The sequence below is a fragment of the Bombus impatiens genome, unplaced genomic scaffold (assembly GCF_000188095.3).
Source record: "Bombus impatiens unplaced genomic scaffold, BIMP_2.2 scf_0914, whole genome shotgun sequence".
Lineage (NCBI taxonomy): Eukaryota > Metazoa > Arthropoda > Insecta > Hymenoptera > Apidae > Bombus > Bombus impatiens.
The window spans coordinates 457,316-478,470 of NT_177333.1; the positions used below are offsets into that span (position 1 = coordinate 457,316).

The following is a 21,155-nucleotide window of genomic DNA, read 5'->3' on the forward strand; positions in this document are numbered from 1 at the left end:
CCTTCTGCTAATTACTTCAGAGGAAGAAACGTGCGTATAGTTCTGCCGTTGGCCGTTAGAAGCCCTTGTTCTTATCGCGCATCATTTTGCTGACTTTGTTAATATTGCATCGATGATCTCCCTATTCACCCTGATATATTTACATACATATGTATGTTGGTCATCTGGTTTCAACTATTTCTCTGGTTATATTCTAGTGACAAAATAATGAAAACGGCACTATTATTCATCTTTAATAATTACATTCTATTTTCAATGCAAAAAGAATATTTGTAACATTTTTCTATATAATGAAATAATCGTAAAATGTAGTGTTATATAGGGAGGTGAAACATATGTTACTAAAAAGGGGATTCCTCGTTGTACACAAAATTTCTGTTCTCTTTCATCTATCTTTAATGTATCCATAGTTTTAATAACAAATTTATTTGTTTTTTGAGAATATCCTGTTTGAATACTAACGTTTATACGAATAGAAATTTGCATACACGCTTAAGGTCTATTATGTTATATATTGTGTTATACTTCTACAATAAGCTGTTTCAAAGTGATATTTAACCATCGCTTATATGAGCAATAACTAAAATTAGATTTGTTTGCAGTTAAACACAATTACGATTGTTAGGTAATTGTGGGAAATCATATGTGTTAATCATATTATCTTATATTCAGTTATAAATACCCGTTTTGGTGTAATTATTCGAACTGGTGTATTTTAAGGAAGCTCAAAAATTATTTTAAACATTCTTATTATATTTAAAAACCGATATGGCTTGTTTGAACGACGAAAAAGTAAATTTATATATCTTTACTTATATACTTATTATATACTATTACTTATACTTATAATTTGATGTATTTTAGACAGAAGCAATAAAACTTGCCAAAGAATATCAGCAACATTATTATGAACTGCTTCCTGATTGGTTTTTATATGATTCTGAAAATTATGAACTTATAAGACATAAGATCGGATATGCCTTGTTTGGTCTTCCTAAAGTTGATAAAGACATAGAAATATCAACCACCTGTGAAAGTAAAACATCGGGCACTAACCAGGAGAATGATATATTTAGTAAAATAGTGTACGATAAGAGGATGTGTGAAGCTATAGATACAATATATCAACAGATAATGAAGTTTGGAAGAGATAAAGTGGATAGTACTATTTATATTGGAATTATATTTAATGTAATACTTTTACATGCGGATATAAACGAATCCAATAAAAAAAATGATAAATCAAACAAAGAATTTAATAACATAAGTAGCGTACCAATATTTAAGCTAAAAACAAAAACATATGGTATATCTTATATTGACAATGAAGGTAGAATGTATAAAACTTGGAATGATTATGTAACAAATAATACATTGCCTCAGTGTACTATGATTTTACCAAAGAATGGTTTGTATCAGTATGATCCAAATTATAAAGTTACAGAATATATTTCAACTGCATGGGTTCAGATATTAGAATCACCTGCTTGTGCTGTTAAAACTAAAGTTCTTAAAGGTATTGATATAACTGCAAACACATTGTCTGTAGCTACTACTGTAGGATTTGGAGCTGCTAGCTTGTTAACACCTATTGCACCAGCTGTTCTTGCTGCAGGTATGATTGTATAATTGTTTGTAGGTATACGAAAGTGATTCAATTTTCATTTCCCTTTCATCTCAATTAATTGAGCAAAATTATTATCATTAGGTCTTATTCAGAGTGGCATCTGTGGAGCATGGATTATTGCGAGAAATTCTCATAAATTAGTAGATTTTGCCAAGCACAAACAATCCATTACTCCTACAAATAAGAAAGCATTTTCTGCCTGGCTTGGAATAGGCAGTACAGCCTTATCGTTAGGAGCAAATGGAGGAACTATGCTCCTCTCTAAAGCTTTTGAAAAAAGCAGCACCGTAGGTGTTGCAGCTAAAGCAGCTTACAATTCTCTGATATTAAGTAATTTATCAATGAATGGCGTTGGTATAGTTTATCAAGGATATTGTTTAATTGACAAATACAAAACAGAAAGAGATGTTGATTTTTTGGACATAGTTATATTCACTTCGCACGTTCTGTTCTTTAGTAATGCCCTATTAAACACTAGACTGGCCGGTGAACTCATAGAGTCATCTAAAGGTACCATCTTTGAAAAATTTAAGGCTTCTTTGAGAATCAGTCGACTAAAGGAAGAGTTTGATAAAATGAATGCATACACTGATAAAGGTACACAAAGTAGATCTGAAGGCATTGTGTACAAAATAAAGCAATTTACCAACAAAGAAGATTTCTTATATGGTTTGAATAAATTAAGCTGGGGAGAGAAATTTCCAATAAAATATCAAAATAATAACATTGTGATAAATAATAGAATATTCATAGATCCTGTTCAGTTCACAGGACATTTACTGACAATTGGCACGGTCGCATTTAATTTAATAAACTCGGATTCGTCAATAGCGTCCAAAGAAAGAAACGATGTGATGATTAAGCTAAAACTTTTACTTAGACAATTATTAAAAGATTTTTACGTAGAATCGAACGATGAACAGATGCCTGATATTAATTATTTTAATGATATTTTGCAAGAAATGAAATACTTGGATAACGCGATGGATATACTGACTAAGTGTTTTAAAATTACTACTGTTATATTAGAACATTGCAATGATCCCAAACAGTTCTTATGCGAAGCTATTTATTTCTCCTGGACGTATTGCAAAGCAAATTTAAAAGAATATGTTATAAATCTTAGCTCCGCTCCGAGAAATAGGATATTCCATGCATTAGCGAAGATTGTTACATTTCTATACGAATGCATCGAGGCAATAGGGAATGAATTATTCTCAGCTTTTTACGCATACATGATGAATACAAAACTAACTATTGATAATCAGTATTGCTCATCGCTGTAGCGCTGCCTTTAGTAAAATATCTTATTCCTGTATTTAAAATAACGGAATATTCAATTATTACTTTATATTGCTTTATTGATGATATTATTTTAAGCTGGAGGGAAGAATCTGATTGATAGAGTTTAGTTGTTATTTATTGTGAAGAAATTTAAGTGTTATTATATTTTTAATATTTGTACATTTATAAGAACTCGGCGTAACAACTTGAAAATAAACGAGAAGGACAAGAAGGAAATCTTACTTCTTGCACAGAAGTGAAGGCATTCGTTTATTTCGTTTCTCCCAAATATTTAGATACAACTCACACAAATATATACAGACGATACTGAGCACATTTACAATTGTTTCATCTGATCATTGGTCGCGTTATCGTTTAAGAGACATTTATAAAGCAAATGTTACAATTGTCGTCGATCTCGATCGATCGTGATTATCGTATGGGTGCGCGCATAATAAATTAAAAACCTAAGCTATAATTTATTCGAATAAATTACTTAGGTATACGACAGACGAGTGAATTGATCACTCTTGGATTAGTATTGACCCATCGTTTATCGATCACTAAACGATGTTAATACTCGTCCACGTATTAAACGAATTTACGGATATAAAATTTTCCAATTTAATCGTATAACTTAACACCGAGCATAAATACAATGAGAAATGCTACGAATAAATATTAATTATTGAAATTTCTTTATCTACAAAATATATCGTCTTGTTACGCAAGCGTAATTAAGAATAATGGATTTTAACGTGCGATTCGATTCGATTCTGGCGGTTCTTTGGAACATGATCCAGAATATCCGACGTTTTCTTCTTTAATATTAATTATTATAAAGCGTGTTATAATAATTAATATCGTATACAGACGACTGTATAAATACATCGTGGACTATATTCGGTACATGCACGCGTTTTCATTTTTTTTTTTGTTTTTGTTTAACAGTTATACAATTAATTACATCATAACACGTACTTTTTAAACGATGACCACCATTCGAACTCTGGTGTTTTAAACGTTTCCGTAAATGATATTATTTAGTTCGCTTATTTAATCATTTGCAAACATCGTTTCCCTTATGTGCGTTGGAAGAAACAAAAAAAGGAAAGAGGATATTTTATTTCTCACATATCTGCACCGCTTTTCGACTTCGTATCGTTTTATGTATGTATTTATATACAATTATCACGTAGAAAACGATAACGAATGTGCAGAAAAAATAGGTTTCCTGGATATCGAGCAAGATTACGCACGATATGCAAAAATGCAGAATATATAATATCGTTCTGTCCATTTCCATCTTTCTCTTTATCTTTCTCCCTTTCTCTTTTCTTTAATTTTAGAACTGACTGTAGTTTGGTCGTCGATTTCTTCTTCTTCAGCTAACTATTCTACATCCGTTCTTCGATAAATAAAATAGGTTTTTACCTATCCTGTTTTGTGATTTTTCTTTTCTTGAGAAACAGCCACTGGAATGTGTATATGTGTGTATAGTTTTACTGAACGTTTATTGAATGTGTTCGAACAGTTATGTAGAATTCGATGGAAGCCCCTGTACGCTTCTGCTTCTGCTTCTTCGATTCGGTATCTTTAAGTAGATACAGGCAGAAGATAATACATTCTGCTTGCAATTATTCTCAAATTATTATTATCAATATTATCAATATTAAATAATATCAATATAAATATTTTATGTTAATTTTATATTAATGTAAATATAATCTATAATTATTTATATTAGTAATATTAATAACATTGATAATATCGATAATCAAATTATTAACTACGATACACCTAGTATCCATTACTTAAAGAACTCTTCGTAATATTCTCTTCTCTCCACGCAAGTTTGAAGGATAAGATTCCTTCCTTTTTTCCCAGAAGATCTTGAGCTTCCAAATTCGAACAGTCTTATAATTAATTCCAGATTTAAACGTCGGCTAAGTAAATTCTTAAAATTACGTGAAACGATGACCGATATTGTGTGCATGAACGCGGCTGCTGATTATACGTACAAATGAAAATTTCGGGCAACGATGAACAACTCGGACTCGAAAAATCGCACGATCGATATCCAAAATACGTATTCCTTTTCCTAATTGGTCGTATTCTTTCGTTGCGATTCCTGGATATGATAGAGCGAAGATGAGTCGTTTCGAAACCTCGCGTTTGGCAGCGTACTGCGGCTAATTATTGCTAGACCGCTGATATTTATGCATTTATGGGATATTTAAATGTGTAAAATATATGTTATATGTTAAGATAGACAAATATCAAATCAAACAAATATCAATATCAAAAACAAAATAGTCGTTTTAATGCGTAGAATGTGAAACAAGTTTAGTTGTTAAAAAAAAAAAATATTAATTTGCATAAACATTCGCAGTCTAATTATGACGATTTCTAGTCTGTACATTCGAACGATTAATTATCCACTGCACGGATAATCGCTACAAGTTTCCATCTAGGTAACTTTAAACGCCCATATTTAAATACTGTTCGTCGTTTTCTTTCGTTAACTTGGAACGATTTGCTTCGGTTCAGTAGTATGCTCAGCAAATTTAATTCAATCGCGTTAGTATTAGTCGTGGTTTAATTTACGGATAATACAATTTAACACATCCCATGCCCACACATAATTACACGGTTGATGAAAATAAAATATGGTATTCAAAATTAACGTACCAAGTATTTTGGAGCAAGTACCATTTTCTTTTTTATTAAAATATCTACAAGTATGCCCAGGCTCGATCTGTAAAAAATTAAAATTGCGCAGTGATTCGTAAATTATTTTCATAAATTTTATTATCATTTCCTTCTGCTGCTCATACTACTGATGCAAATTGCACCGATGACTTATTATTATTATATCCATAATTTCCATTAACCTGTTAACTGGGTAGTTCCTTAACCAGAAGCTTTTTTTGGCACAGAATTAAAAAATGAAGAAGGTTTCGTATTAATTTTAATTGTGATATAAAAATGCAACGTTAGATTAGAAATAGGAATCTTCGAATAAATAAATTGCTAAATTCATGACAAATTGAAAATGAAATAGAAGGACGAGTTAACTCGTCTTTTCCGGTTAACAGGTTACGCGCTATAAAACTGGTCCTGGATGTATCCGACTGCTGCATTGTTGCACTTCGGAGATGCATTCGATTACTGTACAGAATGGCTCGTCTTCGTGGGATTAAAACTGATCAATCGTTGTGGTAATCTTTCAAATCCCTCGACGGTTTTAATACTAATACGACCAGACTAAGTTCAGGACTTGTTGTTAGAGTCTCTTTCGTACGATAGATCAAGCTTCTTTCCGATTATATCACACTTGCGAACGCTGAAATAGGTGCTTTTCATTCTTATGTCCCCATATAGGCACATCAGGTTCTCTCATCCAAGTTTGTCGATCGCTATAGTATTATTTCGACCATATAATCTTCGACACCACTGAAATTCTTTAACCCTTTCACTCTTGTTTTCGTTAATTTTGATTATACTAACTGGTTATAATAGCTGCATGCCATTTCATAAGTACTGCCCAATTATAGAAAGAAGTATAAAAACAAGCTTCTTCGTATCTTCCTATTTTCATATCTTTCAATAATAGTGATCATTTTATATCTTCATTTAGTGGAAGATCGTACTAAAGTATAATAGTGTACTAGAAATATGAATAATAAACTTAATGTCTTTAGACAAAATGTAATAAACGTAGCGAGCTTTAAAAGTTTATGTCAGTTTGCTATAAACTGGCTATTCAACAGATACTATCTTCTTACATAGTTGTGCAGTATAGCTGAGTATAGATGACCCGGATAAATATTTTAGATAAACGGAATGCTTGGTAAGGTTTTAATATATTATTAAGTTACGTGCAGTAACAGTAATTAAATGGTAGAGGGAATTTACGGACAATAATGTATATCATATACCCATGAAATAGTTCATCAGGCAAATAAATTAATTAAATAAATTACCCTACCAATATCAAATTCCACAAATAAACAATTCTGTAACTTCACAACAATTCCGCGTTCCAAAAAACTCTCCGAGATACATCATTTCAAGCATTCCTCCCAGAGGATACTTCAAATCCGACCCAAACCATAATTACTTATCTCCACTGCAAAGCGCCAATTCACCAGTGAAAGGGTTAATAATTATTAATCGAACTCCGGCAAGCCCAGCTCTTCCACGTTAAATCACAGCTCTGTCCCCTTTGGCGACACTTTGGTTAACAAGCCTAATTAAAATAGCCATAACCAAACGAGGTGATTCGATTCGTCACGAATCGTCACCGTGATATCACCGTGGATATTTTCGAGACCAGCTAAGCTAGGTAAGTCCTGGGGTTCGTTTTGGGATTGCCAGAGTCGTCTTTCGTGGTGCACGACCAGGCCTCCTCCGCTAAGCTTCCGTATCTCTGAACCCCTGGAAATGGCGGTCCGGTGCTCTGTGGTGAGTAATAACCGCCCTTCAGTTGATAATAATTACTAGTCTGTTGGTACTGGTACTGATCGCCGTGCAGAACGTTGCTGTAGCCGGAATACGAGCCATACTGCGAAGAAGAGTACGATGAAGAGTATCCTCGCTCGCTCAAGCTCCGATAAGGCCCCGGATGTTGGGGCCTACCCTCCTGTCAAACGGGCGTGCTTACTGCTGCGCTTGTTATATAGTCGATGTCACCTATACTCTTCACTCGGCGATGTCTTTTGTTGCCTGTGATGGGTCTAGGTGGCAGTTGCGGGGGTGGAGGAGAATTGCTGCGAGCGCTGCTCATATACTGACTAGCCAGGCTTCCGGTATCCGACGAAGAAGATGGAGAGGCCTTCTCGCTTCTGGGTCGAAATCCAAAGGCTCTGCTTAACGATCCCTGTTGAAAAAGGTGTAATATTGAATTAATTGGAAATTTCGTTGAGATAGTTTTGAGACCCATTTGTAATATGAGAAATACGGTAGGTCTCGTTTTTAACGTTTCGCGTGGGCCAAATATCGAAATATTTTCCATGGTGTAACATTGTGGAGAAAATATTCGTTTCTCTCGATATTATGGAAAAAATATTGGAATACCTTTTCTAGCGCAATATTGCAGGGATATTGGAATATTTTCCTTTGAAATATCGTGAAATTGACTGCAGCTATGGTGTACCGGTGGTAACAAATATTTTAAAGAGAAGGGAGGTTCCATTTGCGCGCAAATTTCTCTACGGTTGGCACTGTATAAACGAATCCTGTATGCTTATTCATTTACTATTTTTTAATTTCGTTTGAGAAATACGAGGTTTTAATTACTGTAAATAAAAAAATTTATTTTTTATTATTACTATACTATTATTAATATAACACTACAATGATCCCAGAGCTGAAAAAGTAGCAATTTGCAATCTGAGTGAAAAGTTAAACTAGAGTATTTAATTAAAACATAGAAAATGTATCAAAAAGTATTTCTGTTTCGCAATTACAATGCACAACCAATGATTCACACAATATAGAACGTATACCAACCGCAAAAAAATTCGTTTCCGTTTCCTTGTATTAAAAGATATATCTACTCTGTCGTTCTAATAATTAGATATTAATCAAATTTGTCCAACACGTCAATACGGAGACCTACAATATTTCGAAGGATCTGTGGATCTCGACTTTCTCGAGGGGACGATGCTACGAGCAAACGAGCTATCGGGGTGTCTAAGATGACGGGTCTTGTGAAATTGCGTTTCAAAATGTTCGAAGAGAAATGGTTCTCTGTGGCTGAATTGGTTGAGTCTGCAGTATCGAAATGTTTCGAAACCGAGACTTCTTTGATAACGTTTCTCTTCCTTTGAGAAGGCATTCGAATACTTGTTAAACGAATTTCGAAACAGTTTCGTTGAAAGAACATAAAAGGGAGAATGCGAGGGATAATTGGATATTACAAGCTGGGGATGCACGTGCAGCGACATAAGGGAAAAAAGATTTCTACGATCTAGATTTCACGAAATTATCCAAGTCGTTTCTGAATAATATGAGATACGATCTTGCAGGATTGGAAGACTAATAATTCATCGCACTAAAGATTCACCTCGACGATTGGTTAGTCATTGGCACAGTCAAGGGAACCGAAGAAATGGTTTATCTTCTAAGAAACAGGGGGAAAGAAAAGAAGAGAATGTTTGAAGCTATAAAAATTAAAATGCTTTACGGTCAAGTTGAGAATCAATCGAAGATTGGCTAATAAGGAAATGTGATTATTTGGAAATTTATATTTATAAACATTTATTAAATTTATTAAATAATATCTCCTAAGACATAAGTATCCTTTTATTTATTCATGCAAATAAAACATTTTTCTTTGGTAAATAATCTATGATTTTTACACACATATATGCATATTGAAAGAAACTGAATGAAACGGGGATTTAACTTCTTTCGTTACAATTAAGTACACCTGATACTCGTTTTACACGGTACTTTCCTTTTAACGCGCTCTGGTTACAGTTAAGCGATTTTTTAATACGTAAATGTAAATGTACTGTAAATGATACCAATCTCGAAAGCTTCGCACGATTTAAAAGAGGATTGAGATCTTGTATGGCTTGTTGCAAAGAATTGTTCGATGATTTTTTCACAGTAATAAGAAAATGTTTCGTTGTAATGTAACAAAGAACAACAATGAATAATATGTCAATTTTCGAAGGAAATATTATTTTGATTTTCGCTAACACAAGTTTTATACTTTGTTGCAGATCAATTATTTCACCACTCTTTTTAAGGGTTTCTTTAAATGGTAAAACTCATCCACCGTGTAAAAACAACTGTATGTAACTTACATTGCAAAAATTTGCATTTGAAATGTAGATTTGATCGAATTGCTATATCCATAGTACACGATAAAAACATTTAACATATATGATTACAGTTATCCATAATATGGAAAGGGTCAATAGGATTTTGATGACTAGTATCGTATTTGTTAAATCCTGATTAGCCAATTTCGACGTAACTACATTCTTCATCTAATCTATGAAAAGGGCCCAACATAAAATTAATAATGACGACTACGAGATAGTTCATAAAGTATTGTAAGAAAAATGAATATGAAAAGAAAAATGATTATCTATCATGATATACGCAAGTAAGTTATGGCCGCATACCTGTGAGCTCTTCCACGACAACTAGTAAAGGACGAAACAAGGCGGATTAAGAACCCACATTGTGAATTCCACATTGAAATCATCAGTTTATATTTACACAATGGCTCGTCATTGTTATAATCAGTGTTTTAGATAGCTAAAAATCGAACGTCCGCACTTTCTGCCTTTCGTATCCTGTTTTTGTATTCTTTTCTCTCTTTTTTATGCGATTATTCACTACAATTATCGTATTCTTAAAAACAGAACACTCTGGTTAACATACATGAAAAAGGAGAACGTGATAATCGATCGTTGCTTCTTTATGTACAGTGTTTACAGTGTGACGGCGATACAATCAGCCTTTTAAAGGAAATCTTCTAGTATTTGAGAATAATTAGGAATCACGATATTTTATATCGTAAGTCATCGAGCTCTTTATAAAAAAAAAAAGAAAAGAGGAACAAAAGTTATTACCTCGCAACGGAAAAAGAGATTGGAGATTAAAATTCAGAAAAACATTGTTTCAATTAACACTTTGATATTTTCAATACTTAGATTAGTAGAAATTGAAGATTTCTATGGGATATTTTCTAAAGTAAATTTTAGAATTTTAAATCATAACTGATATCGTTGGATCTTAAGTGATACAAAATTTAGGTTTTTGAGTTAAATTACTTTCAATTACTCAAGTTACGTGTGATAAATCCCTTCGACGAAACATAGAATATAAAATAGAATTCAATAACCATATAAGTAACCTACGGTCCAATAATACTGATCGAAACTTATGATAAATCACTAAAATTGTACTACTAATTTCCTAAGAAATAAGTGATCTAACACAGAGAAGTCAAAGAGAATTGGAAAAAAGAAGGTTCCACTAATAAAACAGTAAAAACACGCAATATACTCACAGTTCGATGAATTACGATGGTAAAATATATTTGATCGGGCAATCAGCTAAATTTGATTATGTTAAGCTCATCGTTTGCGAACGTCGCGAATTCTCACGATCCTTATGAAACGTGATAATAAGTAATTCGCTGCGATCATACGGAGAGAATCGTCAACGAGGGTTTACAAGTTTTACAAGTAAATAACTAAGTACAGGGAGAGGACTGTTTGCGTAATTCCTACAGTTACAGGCGATACGATTTGCGCTCGTACCCTGAATCTCAGTCTTTTTCTTTCTTTTTTCAGGTTTTGTTTTCCTAAGACAATGATAAATTCCAGGCGAATAATAATATCGTATCGAATCGGAAAGAAGAAACGAATTTCTGTTTCTCGGGCTCGTCGGACCGACGACGAAAATTTTCCATGAATTTCATTTAAGATTAATTTAACGTATGAAAAAATTATTGTACCAATGATTCTCTGATTATCGTATCAATGATCTGTTCGTACTCATTTACCCGTATTTTCGAAGTCCGTGCGGTCGAGGTCGAGATCCATGAGAATCGTCTACATTTTAGCGTAGTGTTCGATAGTTGCTAGTGAAATAGATTCTCTAACTTGGCAAATTATAAAGACGTTTGTGAGGCACTTCGCTAAAATCTAGACATTTGAAATAAATAATTCACGAGGAGACATCCCGGGGAGAGTCTGAGTACCGCGAAGGATGCCTCGTCGTTCTGGAGGATGCTCTAAGATAATAATGAAATATCTACTACGTTTTCTAAAAAAATTTGGAACCGTGTAAGGTTGCGATTGATTGCGTTGGTTCGTTACCGTTTCCGTGACAAATCTCAGATGGAAATAGTTTCTAATTCATATCACAGAAGGTCGTTCGATGTGTAAATGCAACGAGATATTAAAAACGAACGAACTATTCGGTTTTGTATGGAAAATTGGACTTGATCTTTTAGATTAAACTAACAGAGCAATCATCGTTTCCTTTACGCATTCCTTCATAGATCTATTCTTTCGAAGTTTCCTCGAGAATACTTTAGAGTCGCGAACTTGATATCTCCTTCAAAAAAAAAAAAAAAAAAAGAAAGGAGACGAAAAAAGTTAGAATTAGAATTAAAAAGGAATTTGTGCAGAGTTTTCTAGAATTCCTATCTTTCCAATTTATCATAACTCATAAGTGATCTATGGAGGAAACTTGGAAGGAGTTTTTCTCTGTAATAAACACAACCTCTCGATCAGATTTGAAAACTCATCATTGGGGATCCCTATGACGATAGATCGATGTACACAGACGTAGCGAAAGAAACGATGAATTAATACAGATCTAGATACATATACGTATATAATAAATATATACATATATACCGAACCTTTTTCAAGTAAAGAAGACTGCAGGTCTGCGACGATCCACAGGATGCAGGGAGAATGATTAACGTTAGGTTAAGCACATAGCTCACAGCTTTTAACCCTTATCGCGTGAAAAGTTCAGTCACACTTGTAGCTATAGAATAGAAGTCTCTACTTTCTGCTTCCTTCATTTCGAAATTGTTAATCCTTGATTCACGTGGAAGAACGACTAGAAATTTAACATTATACAACGATGTTTCTTTTCCTCGAAATTTACTGATGTTACGAGTATCGTGATGTTGCGACAGTAGCCGATAAAATGACTAAAGCTTGATGTTTGCGTGATGTTTAGCCGTTAACGATGATGTTCAAACGTTGTTGCGTAGCTTCTTTCATGTAACTAATTTAAGATATTTCTTTGTGTCTATATCTACAAAGTGTACACTACCTTCGATAAGGATTAAACTTATTAAAGAGGGTATATCAAGACTTAAGGTATAAGGGGCTTATTATCTGGTGGAAATACTGCGCGAGCGTCCTTACCTAAGCGATGCCATGCAATCGTGCCAATGAGAAATTAAATGAATAAAGAACTCGATATATATATATATGTATATACAAATGAAACGATGAGAAATTAACATGATTTTAGAAATTTGAGTGAAAATTGTTAACCAGCAGTGGCTCGAATTATATTCGATAATAAATGAAGAGTAAACTTTTCTTTTAAATGACAGATGTGGTTGATGAAGTTAATTCGAACAACCGCTGCAAATGATCATTAAATGCGTAATTATGTAACACGATGTTAGTCAGTGATGGCTTTCTATATATATACTGTTTTAAAATAATTTATTATTTAGGTATTGTAGTCTTGTTAATAGGATTGAATGTAGAGGAAAGTCATCCATGACTAATGATTGTGACTACGATATCTTTCAAAGCAGATCGCTGTTAATTAAATTTTAAGTTAATCGCGGTTCTTTGGAGCTTCGAGATAAGGATTTTCGCAATTAGTAGTATCTATTATCTCTGTCAAATATTTATAACAGTTAACAACATCGTCAATAATAATATTACTCTAAAACATAACCAAAAACATTTAGTATTTATCTAAAAACATCTTTAAAAATATCAACGCGTATTGAAATTCCAAAGAATTTGGACGTTAAATACTAAAATTACTTTGCGCTTGTTAAATAAAATCAATAGAGTAAGCAACTAGAAATTTTCGCTTTTAAAATATGAGTACTTTTTGTTTCGTTCTGTTTAGGCTTTCTATTTCTGAGATAACGTTGTACGAAGAAAACTGCATTTTTGTTGGTTCGCTATCACTATCTCAATCACGCAATCGGATTTCTCTCTTACATATGACATTGAATATCCCAAGTTTCAGTAGAACGTGATGGTCAGTGACAGACAACGCCGAGTCAGCGGTTTCTACTATTACTACTAGACGTAAGTATTTCTAGGAGAAAGTATAGGTCACTGTGCCATTCGTCAGTTTTTATGTTTTCAATTTGTCTTTTAAAATTATGTACCTTGAGAATATATTGAATTATTGACTGGAAACAATATTTGCTACAAAGAGTACATTTCTACCTGTGTTCTAAATGATTTAATAGTTTAGTAAGTATAAAAACTTATACTTAGTACTAATTACACTTTAAAAAGCTCCTCTTTATTTATAACATAATCTATCATGAAAATATATTTCTGAAAATACGAAAATCATAAATCATACCTCAAAATTATCTGAAATGTCGACTCTCTTCTAAGATTAGAAATTCTTTCAAAATACAAGTTCTATCTTCCGAATTTACTCTGAAGCTCTCCTATGATTATTTACGAAGAGTTAAAATTACGAAAGAGAAGAGTAAATTATCAATAATAATCAGAAGAGAAGTTACTTAATTGCATTAGTATGAACTATGAAACTGATGAGTGAAATGAATAAAATGAACTCTATCGTAGTTCCATATCGTATGAAGATCTATAAAACAACTTTTTTTGCCACAGTGCGTTAAATATTTCTCCTTTGCTCATCCAAGGACATAAACCCGGAGGAATTCACTAACTCTCAATAGTCAAGAGTGATATGTAATAAAATATCGCGACAAGCGATCTGCGAAGAACGAATCGTGCTCTGCACCAGCTCGAGGAAGAATATAAGGGCAAAGAAATTAGAAATACCACCGAGTTCCCGGTGCAGTAGTGAATGGACCAGGTGTGTCTTTTTGAATCTATACGGTACGTTACCCTGAGGCTGGATCTGCGTCTATCGACCGTGCCCGAGTGATTGGTCGTCATGTGCAGGGCGGACAGGGAGCTCTGATGATGCTGAAGATGTAGCGCCCTGCTTCCACGACCGAGGCTACCGCCCGCGCTCACTGTGCTCATCGGACGACCCCCGCTGGTGCTGTTCCTCGGGACCACCTCCAGCTGACTTCTACACACACGCACACCACGCTACATGCACGCCTTTTTGCGTACACGCATCCTGACCGCTTATATGCACACACCTTTGGCGACACCGCGGACACACACACGTTCGGCACGTTTTGCAGCGAACCTCTCTCCTCATTTTTTAATTTCATCTTTACATCTGTATCTCTTTCTTATTCTTTTTCTCTTTTAGTTTGATCATGCGAGAAAAGGGTGTGAAGCAAATTTCAGGTTTTCTATGGGAACGGATGTGTTTATGTGGTGGTTTAACACGTTCCGCGACGTGGATTGTTTGTGATCTTTAATATTGTGGATGTAAAAAGATAGAGAGTTTTGTTAGTAAAGTTTAGTTAGAAATATTCTTTGATTAGGAAATCGTCTTTGTAGAATTTGATAATAGGAATCTATGATCATTTTAAACAATCTTATTTTATTTTTGTAGAATTTAATATTAGATACTTAGTAATGACGGATTGAGATACGATTATTCATTCAATTTCAAAGTTCTGTTTTGAGGTCATCTTCGAGATGTAAAACGCGTTGGCAGTGAGAAAGCATTATAATATTTCAAAAATAGGAACATTACGATTTTGAAAAATTTGATGATAGAATTTGATTTATTTAAGAGATTCGGAAGCAATTTTTGCAATTCAAATCCTAAGTTTTTCGCCACGTGGAACGTGTTAATAGTGCTAATCTAGTTATAAAAGTATTACCATCATCTAAAATCTAACAGTAGATATTAATTAATGTGAGTATTTTAAACAACATCGTTTCAAAGATTCGATGGAGGAAAAATAACAAGTTTTGATACGTGTGAAAAATTCGTAGAAAATGTTTACGTCTGTGAAAGTACATCTGATTGTGAAAGGGGGAACTTGGTATTGAAGAAAGTTACGATCGAGTTAAAGTTTACCAGGTCCAAGGTGGTTCCTTTCAAAGTGAGAATTTTACTGTGTGTGAACGGTGCGATGGAATACGAGAAAGGAGTTTTATTCAGGGTACAGATGAAGTTACTGAAAAACTGGTCTTGGCACACAAAATATATCGTGATCAACGTGGTAGATACTTGGCAATTGAACAGTGGCTCGCTGCAAGTGCTCGACAATAGAGAACGAGATATGTATCATAATGAATATCTAGTTACAACATAAATATACATACACAAGCATTTTGTGCACCATCGATATAGAAGAATGTATATATGTTTAAATGGACGCCAGAATACGCAGGGTCGTTCACGTAGGATCGACCGAGGCGCATCGAGCGTTGCTGGTCAGTCGATTGGATTAAACACCGAACAGTCAAAAATGTAAATATCAAAGTTGGCAAATTAGAAAAAGATGAAAGGAACCATAATGCATACTGATGTAATCCCTGACAATTTCAATCTTTTCACTCTTTTAAGTCCCCTCCTAAAAAAGTTACAAACTGAATTGGTTCTTTCATGAAAATATATTTATCGGATATACTTCAAGAATTTGTAAAATTAATATTCAATTAAATGTGACAATTAAATAGAGAAAATCTATATATTGATAGAAGATTAAAAAAAGCTCGAGGAAAACTCGATGCCTTTAGAAGGAGTTTTCTAATTTTGTGATAGAATCCTTTGGCCAGGGATTACACCAGAATTACTAATATTAACGTGTGCTGTACATAGCGCAGTGCAGTGCAGGCAGCAGCTGTGGGCTACGGCTCAGCTATGAGAGACATTACCGATGGATCCGCGATCGAGTGGACTGCAGACCCAGCGAATCGCTGCGGTGCCGAGTACAATGTTATATCAATAAGAAGAAATTCCATCGAGTATACTGCATATGTTTGTATATGTACATTATGTCGAGATTGTACTGTACTGTATATACGTGTGTGTATTCCCGATATATCCAAGTATGGCGTGTGTATTACGGATGAGTACTTACATACTAGGCACCAGTCGTAAGCGATCTCGACTCTGTCCATTTCAATGGGACCATTCTGCCGATGAGTCGAGATTGCCCAGACTAGCATGCACATTTACCTCTTTATATAGCTCTTTCTCTCTCTCTCTTTCTCTCTCTCTCTCCCTCTCTCTCTCTCTCTCTCTTTTATCTTATCGTGTGTTCTTAGCATCGTAATGTCAGTGCATCGTCTCCTATTTGAATTTCCTAAGGTATTTATGATATGTATGACGTCCAAATATGTCAAGTCTGTCGGAATGAACAATTATCTTATTCTAGGTTGTACAGGGTGATTCTAAAAATTGGAACAAGCCGTGATTTATTTCTAAGAATATAAGATATAATGCTGAATTTTTAACTTCTTTTTAAATAGAAATAGTAATAATTATAATCATCATTGAGCTGTGAAAGCTATATAAGATTTGTAGCTTGACCTAATTTTTAGAACATCTCTGTATATTCTTTTTAAGAAATTGAATTTTGCTCTATAAATATTCCAAATTAATAAAGTCCAAATTAATAAAGTCTTATCTTAATCCTAATTTTCTTGTGCACACCGCTGCGTTACTACTACTGATTTGTAAATAATTCTTTGCTCAAACACTCGACTATTTACAATATCCCAATAATAGTATTCTGTTCTATTAAAAAATGCTTCGATGGAAGCGGAAACCTTGATACCGATTTTAATAATATCAATGCAAGTTACTCCATTAAGCTCGGCCATTATTATGTACAATCCTCGAGATCGGGAATATCATACTGGCTAAACTACAATATCCGTCCGAACCTGATCAACGAATAGTCTAAATTGGTAGAAACCCTGAAAAATGTGAGGCCTATCGAGTTCGACTTTCGTATATAATAACAACGTTTCTTTAAAGCTAACGTTACTTTGCAAAACACATATCTATCGCGCGAATTTCAATGATCAACGAACGTGTTCTCTCAACCATTGTAAAATCTGTCAAGACTAGAGAAATAACATACTCGCGTTTTGATCGTCTCTATGCATATAAACGTGTACGATTTCGTGTAGATAATTGACAATATTTCAGCGATAATTCCTAAAGTACGATATTTTTTTGTTCTTTTTCTTTTTTAACTAGATCAGGGTAGAAAACGATCCACAAAATTCTCTACTCTATCTTTTATTTTTACCACAAGCGAAATTTTGTTTAATTGATGCGTTGTAATTGATCGCTACGAAGCGACTTTTCTCCTAAAATATACCGACAAGCTGTGATATTAAATTGTCGAAGCTGTCTGCTCGAAACGTTAGCTCGATTCCGAAAGAGAGTATAAAAGAGCACCGCAGCAGCATCTCAAGAATTTCTAAAATCTTACATCTTATGTTTCTTGCTTTTTTGAAATTACTTGATTAATATTCATTCACTGGCAAAATCGTCAGATTATTTGGATGGTGTGGGTGACGACGTGGTTTTATTGTTAGCGTGATACTAATTCTAGAATACCCCCGTCGAGGAAAGAGTTAGTAAAAATGAAAGCTCGAAGAACGAGAATGAATCGTGTTAGCAACGTCGATCTCGTTTGTCGAACGAGGAACGACGTTTATGTCGATTAGTGAGCGTTGTCCAATGTGGCCTCTGGATGATAGTAGACTGAGTACCTTGCTGGAACGACGAGGGCTTCGAGCTCGGCGGTGAGGTGTCGTCTGATCATCTGTTTAGCTGGTGGTATACCCAAAGCTGTAGCCATGGTGTCGCCGGTGAAGGATGGTTCTAGCACGACCAGAGCGCCATGCACACCTGAATCTGCATTACAAATGATAACATGGTATCTCACTATCGTTTGAGATGAATGGTTATTACAAGTACTTAAATTTACATCACAAATTGAAGATTACTGTGTTTTTAAGAAGAATTTTTTAGTTTTATAAATGAGAAGTTTCTATGGTTTGGAACAAAAATGCAAATTTGAGAAAAACATTCTTTTGAATGTTTGCTTAGGGAACTAAATTTTCCAGTTACCTTTTAAATTCTCAGCATATTCAGTCAGATCGATATTCCTCGCCCACCGAATGAACCTCTGGTTTGTCCAAACTAAAGGATCTGTGTCCATTTGTTCGCATTGATGTCTTCTAACTGCGAGTGCCTATTGTAAGAATACAATTAAGGGTACAGTGTCCTCCTTATAGTGTTTATTTAAGTGATGATGATGAACAATAACAAATTAATAATCCTAACTCAATGCTATTTGTAACTCAATTTTATTTCTAAAATTAATGCAATATTTTGCTGAGAATCACAGTAGTTTAGACTAGCCTACTACTATTTTTCATAAGATTTTGCTTATTATTATAAATTACTACAGAAAATTGCATTCTATATATTTTTTAATGTCAAATTATAATATAATTAACTATGAAATTAAATAAATGATATTTCCAAAGGTTCAAATTTATTATTAAACTCCTAAGAACTTCTTGAATTCTTCAGATCTTAAGAATACACCAATTTTTCATAAAATTGAAAAAGGAAAAAGCGAGTTCCTGAAGTATTTTATAAAGTATACAATTTTTCATAAGCCACCAAGTATAGAACATTTCATATATATTCTTTTTATGCCATTACCTGACGATCGTAGTTCAACATTCGGAGTAGATGAATTCCGTGCACGATGCTGGCCTGATGAAACTTCCTGGTCACTCCAAGCAGCTTCTCGAGTTCCTTTTTGCTCAGATGATCGAGCATCCGTGCGTCCACCATGTTAGTTGCGAAACTTTCAGAATACTGAGCGAGTCCAAGGTCAGGCAACCATTCTGAACTGACCCACGTGTGACCTAATTGAGCAATACACGGATATCGAACGAGACTCGGGTGTCGATGCTCTTCGATAGCTAAACGGAGCTTCTTTCTATGAAGAGGATGGGTCACTCCTAACCCTGCTTCCAATTCTGCGTCACTTAGTTCCAGTAAAACCTGGACAAGTATTACGATCAAATAAGATCTCATCATTTGTTATACTTTGGAAGACGAATATAAACAATTAAAAGGCGGTCAACATACAATTAATATTTAAGTGTCGTTATATTAATTTTCAGTTTCAACAAAGAATGTTTCATAGCTGGATTAAGTATCATTTTTAGTACCGAAGACAAAATACCATTAATATATTATTTTGCATATTTTTTACAGAAAGATTAAAAAGAAATTGTATGAACTATAGTCACTGATTTAGAAGATGTACAATGATATCCAAGGATATAATCCAATGATTTAGAGTTAGTTCCTCCGTATTGGACGATTAATACAAAATTATGCAGAACTACTTTCTGAATTTTACAAAGTGCTGTATAATATCCTATTTCAGATGATTCAATAAAAATCTGTATGAAATCATACTACGATTTAATAACAACAAATATTAATATTTATAATATTACGATTTCATGGATTTTGATATAAATTATCAGCTAATATACTATCATTAAGTAGCCTGAAATGATGTACCTTTCCCGATTTAACGTTTTCAGCGCATCGTGGACCATATTGTGGCATACCAAGAGCAACTTCCAACCACGCTAAGACTGTAGGTGCCCTCCATCTCTCCATAGGTACGGATGCGGCTTCTCTGAGTAAACGTAGCTTTTCGGCATAGCCTTCCTCCGTGAGAGGCGACCATGATCTATAAGGATCGAAACTGTCGGAACCCTCGTTACTTCCGCTTCCACCGCTCGAGTTGTTCGCTGCCTTTCGATGTCGTGTACGGGCAAACACTCTGAAAATCGAGACGAAGAAACTGTTTTTGAGCTAAGAAGATGCTATACACTTCTGTGGAGGTACTAAGGTTCCAAATTAACACTTTATCGTTCGTTTCTTGGCGAATAGAAAATGACACGCAATTAAAGAAAGGAAGAACATAAAGCAATGAAAAACATAAGCGTAACATTAATTTATTTAACTATAAAAATTGTGTATTTGTAAATTATCGAAATAATTATTTTGTGTATTTTCAAATTATCACGACAATTATTCTGTGTACTTGTAAATTCGAGAATTACGGAAAATCTTCCTTTATCGTATAATGATTAAAAGCATAGACGATCTGGCACGTATATCTGCGAATGATAAGCAATTTTTCCCTAACTGCATTGATTAGTAATATTTCTTTGCGGTCGTTATATCGTTATATGTGTCTTATTATATCTTGTTATATCTTATTTTATAATAGGAATCTTTGTAATATTCGTTTGTTCTAACACACCTGATTGTATTATATTTGACAGAATAATTTCCATATTAAATATAATGGTAGCATTAATCAACAGAAATTGCCACCTCCTGCGAGTTATTATTATTTTATGGAAATGCAGGAGTGACCCAAATAAGGTCAACGTGGCCGTCGTAATGTTAATCCTGTCGAATGGATTACGTATAATAAATTCAGTTCTCACCTAGAAATAGAACCCCAAGTGCCCCCGCGAGTCGCAGAGGAGCGTGAATGCGCGGCAGGTGC

The 21,155-nt window shown here is 34.1% G+C and overlaps 2 protein-coding genes across 18 annotated transcripts in view; one reads left to right on the forward strand and one right to left on the reverse strand.

Annotated features, from left to right (window-relative positions):
- Positions 1 to 431: 431 nt before the first annotated feature.
- On the forward strand, positions 432 to 3,167 carry LOC100742918. The gene is made up of 3 exons (XM_012391003.3): positions 432 to 792; positions 865 to 1,615; positions 1,709 to 3,167. The coding sequence occupies exons 1-3, from the start codon at positions 769 to 771 to the stop codon at positions 2,911 to 2,913; spliced, it is 1,980 nt and encodes a 659-aa protein (XP_012246426.1). The 5' UTR covers positions 432 to 768; the 3' UTR covers positions 2,914 to 3,167.
- Positions 3,168 to 5,625: 2,458 nt separating this feature from the next.
- Positions 5,626 to 21,155, reverse strand: part of LOC100749695 (kazrin) — a 139,062-nt gene continuing 123,532 nt past the window's right edge. For 10 of the 17 annotated variants that reach the window (XM_033323347.1, XM_012390993.3, XM_033323348.1 and 7 more), the window contains 10 exons: positions 21,094 to 21,155; positions 20,150 to 20,417; positions 19,271 to 19,618; positions 18,668 to 18,791; positions 18,307 to 18,451; positions 14,548 to 14,737; positions 12,312 to 12,338; positions 10,054 to 10,074; positions 7,578 to 7,793; positions 5,626 to 7,478 (listed from right to left, as the gene is read on the reverse strand). In XM_033323347.1, coding sequence (XP_033179238.1) covers positions 7,251 to 7,478; positions 7,578 to 7,793; positions 10,054 to 10,074; positions 12,312 to 12,338; positions 14,548 to 14,737; positions 18,307 to 18,451; positions 18,668 to 18,791; positions 19,271 to 19,618; positions 20,150 to 20,417; positions 21,094 to 21,155 — 1,629 coding nt within the window. In that variant the 3' untranslated portion in view covers positions 5,626 to 7,250. The other 7 variants (XM_033323342.1, XM_033323341.1, XM_033323343.1 and 4 more) reach the window with 7 other exon arrangements.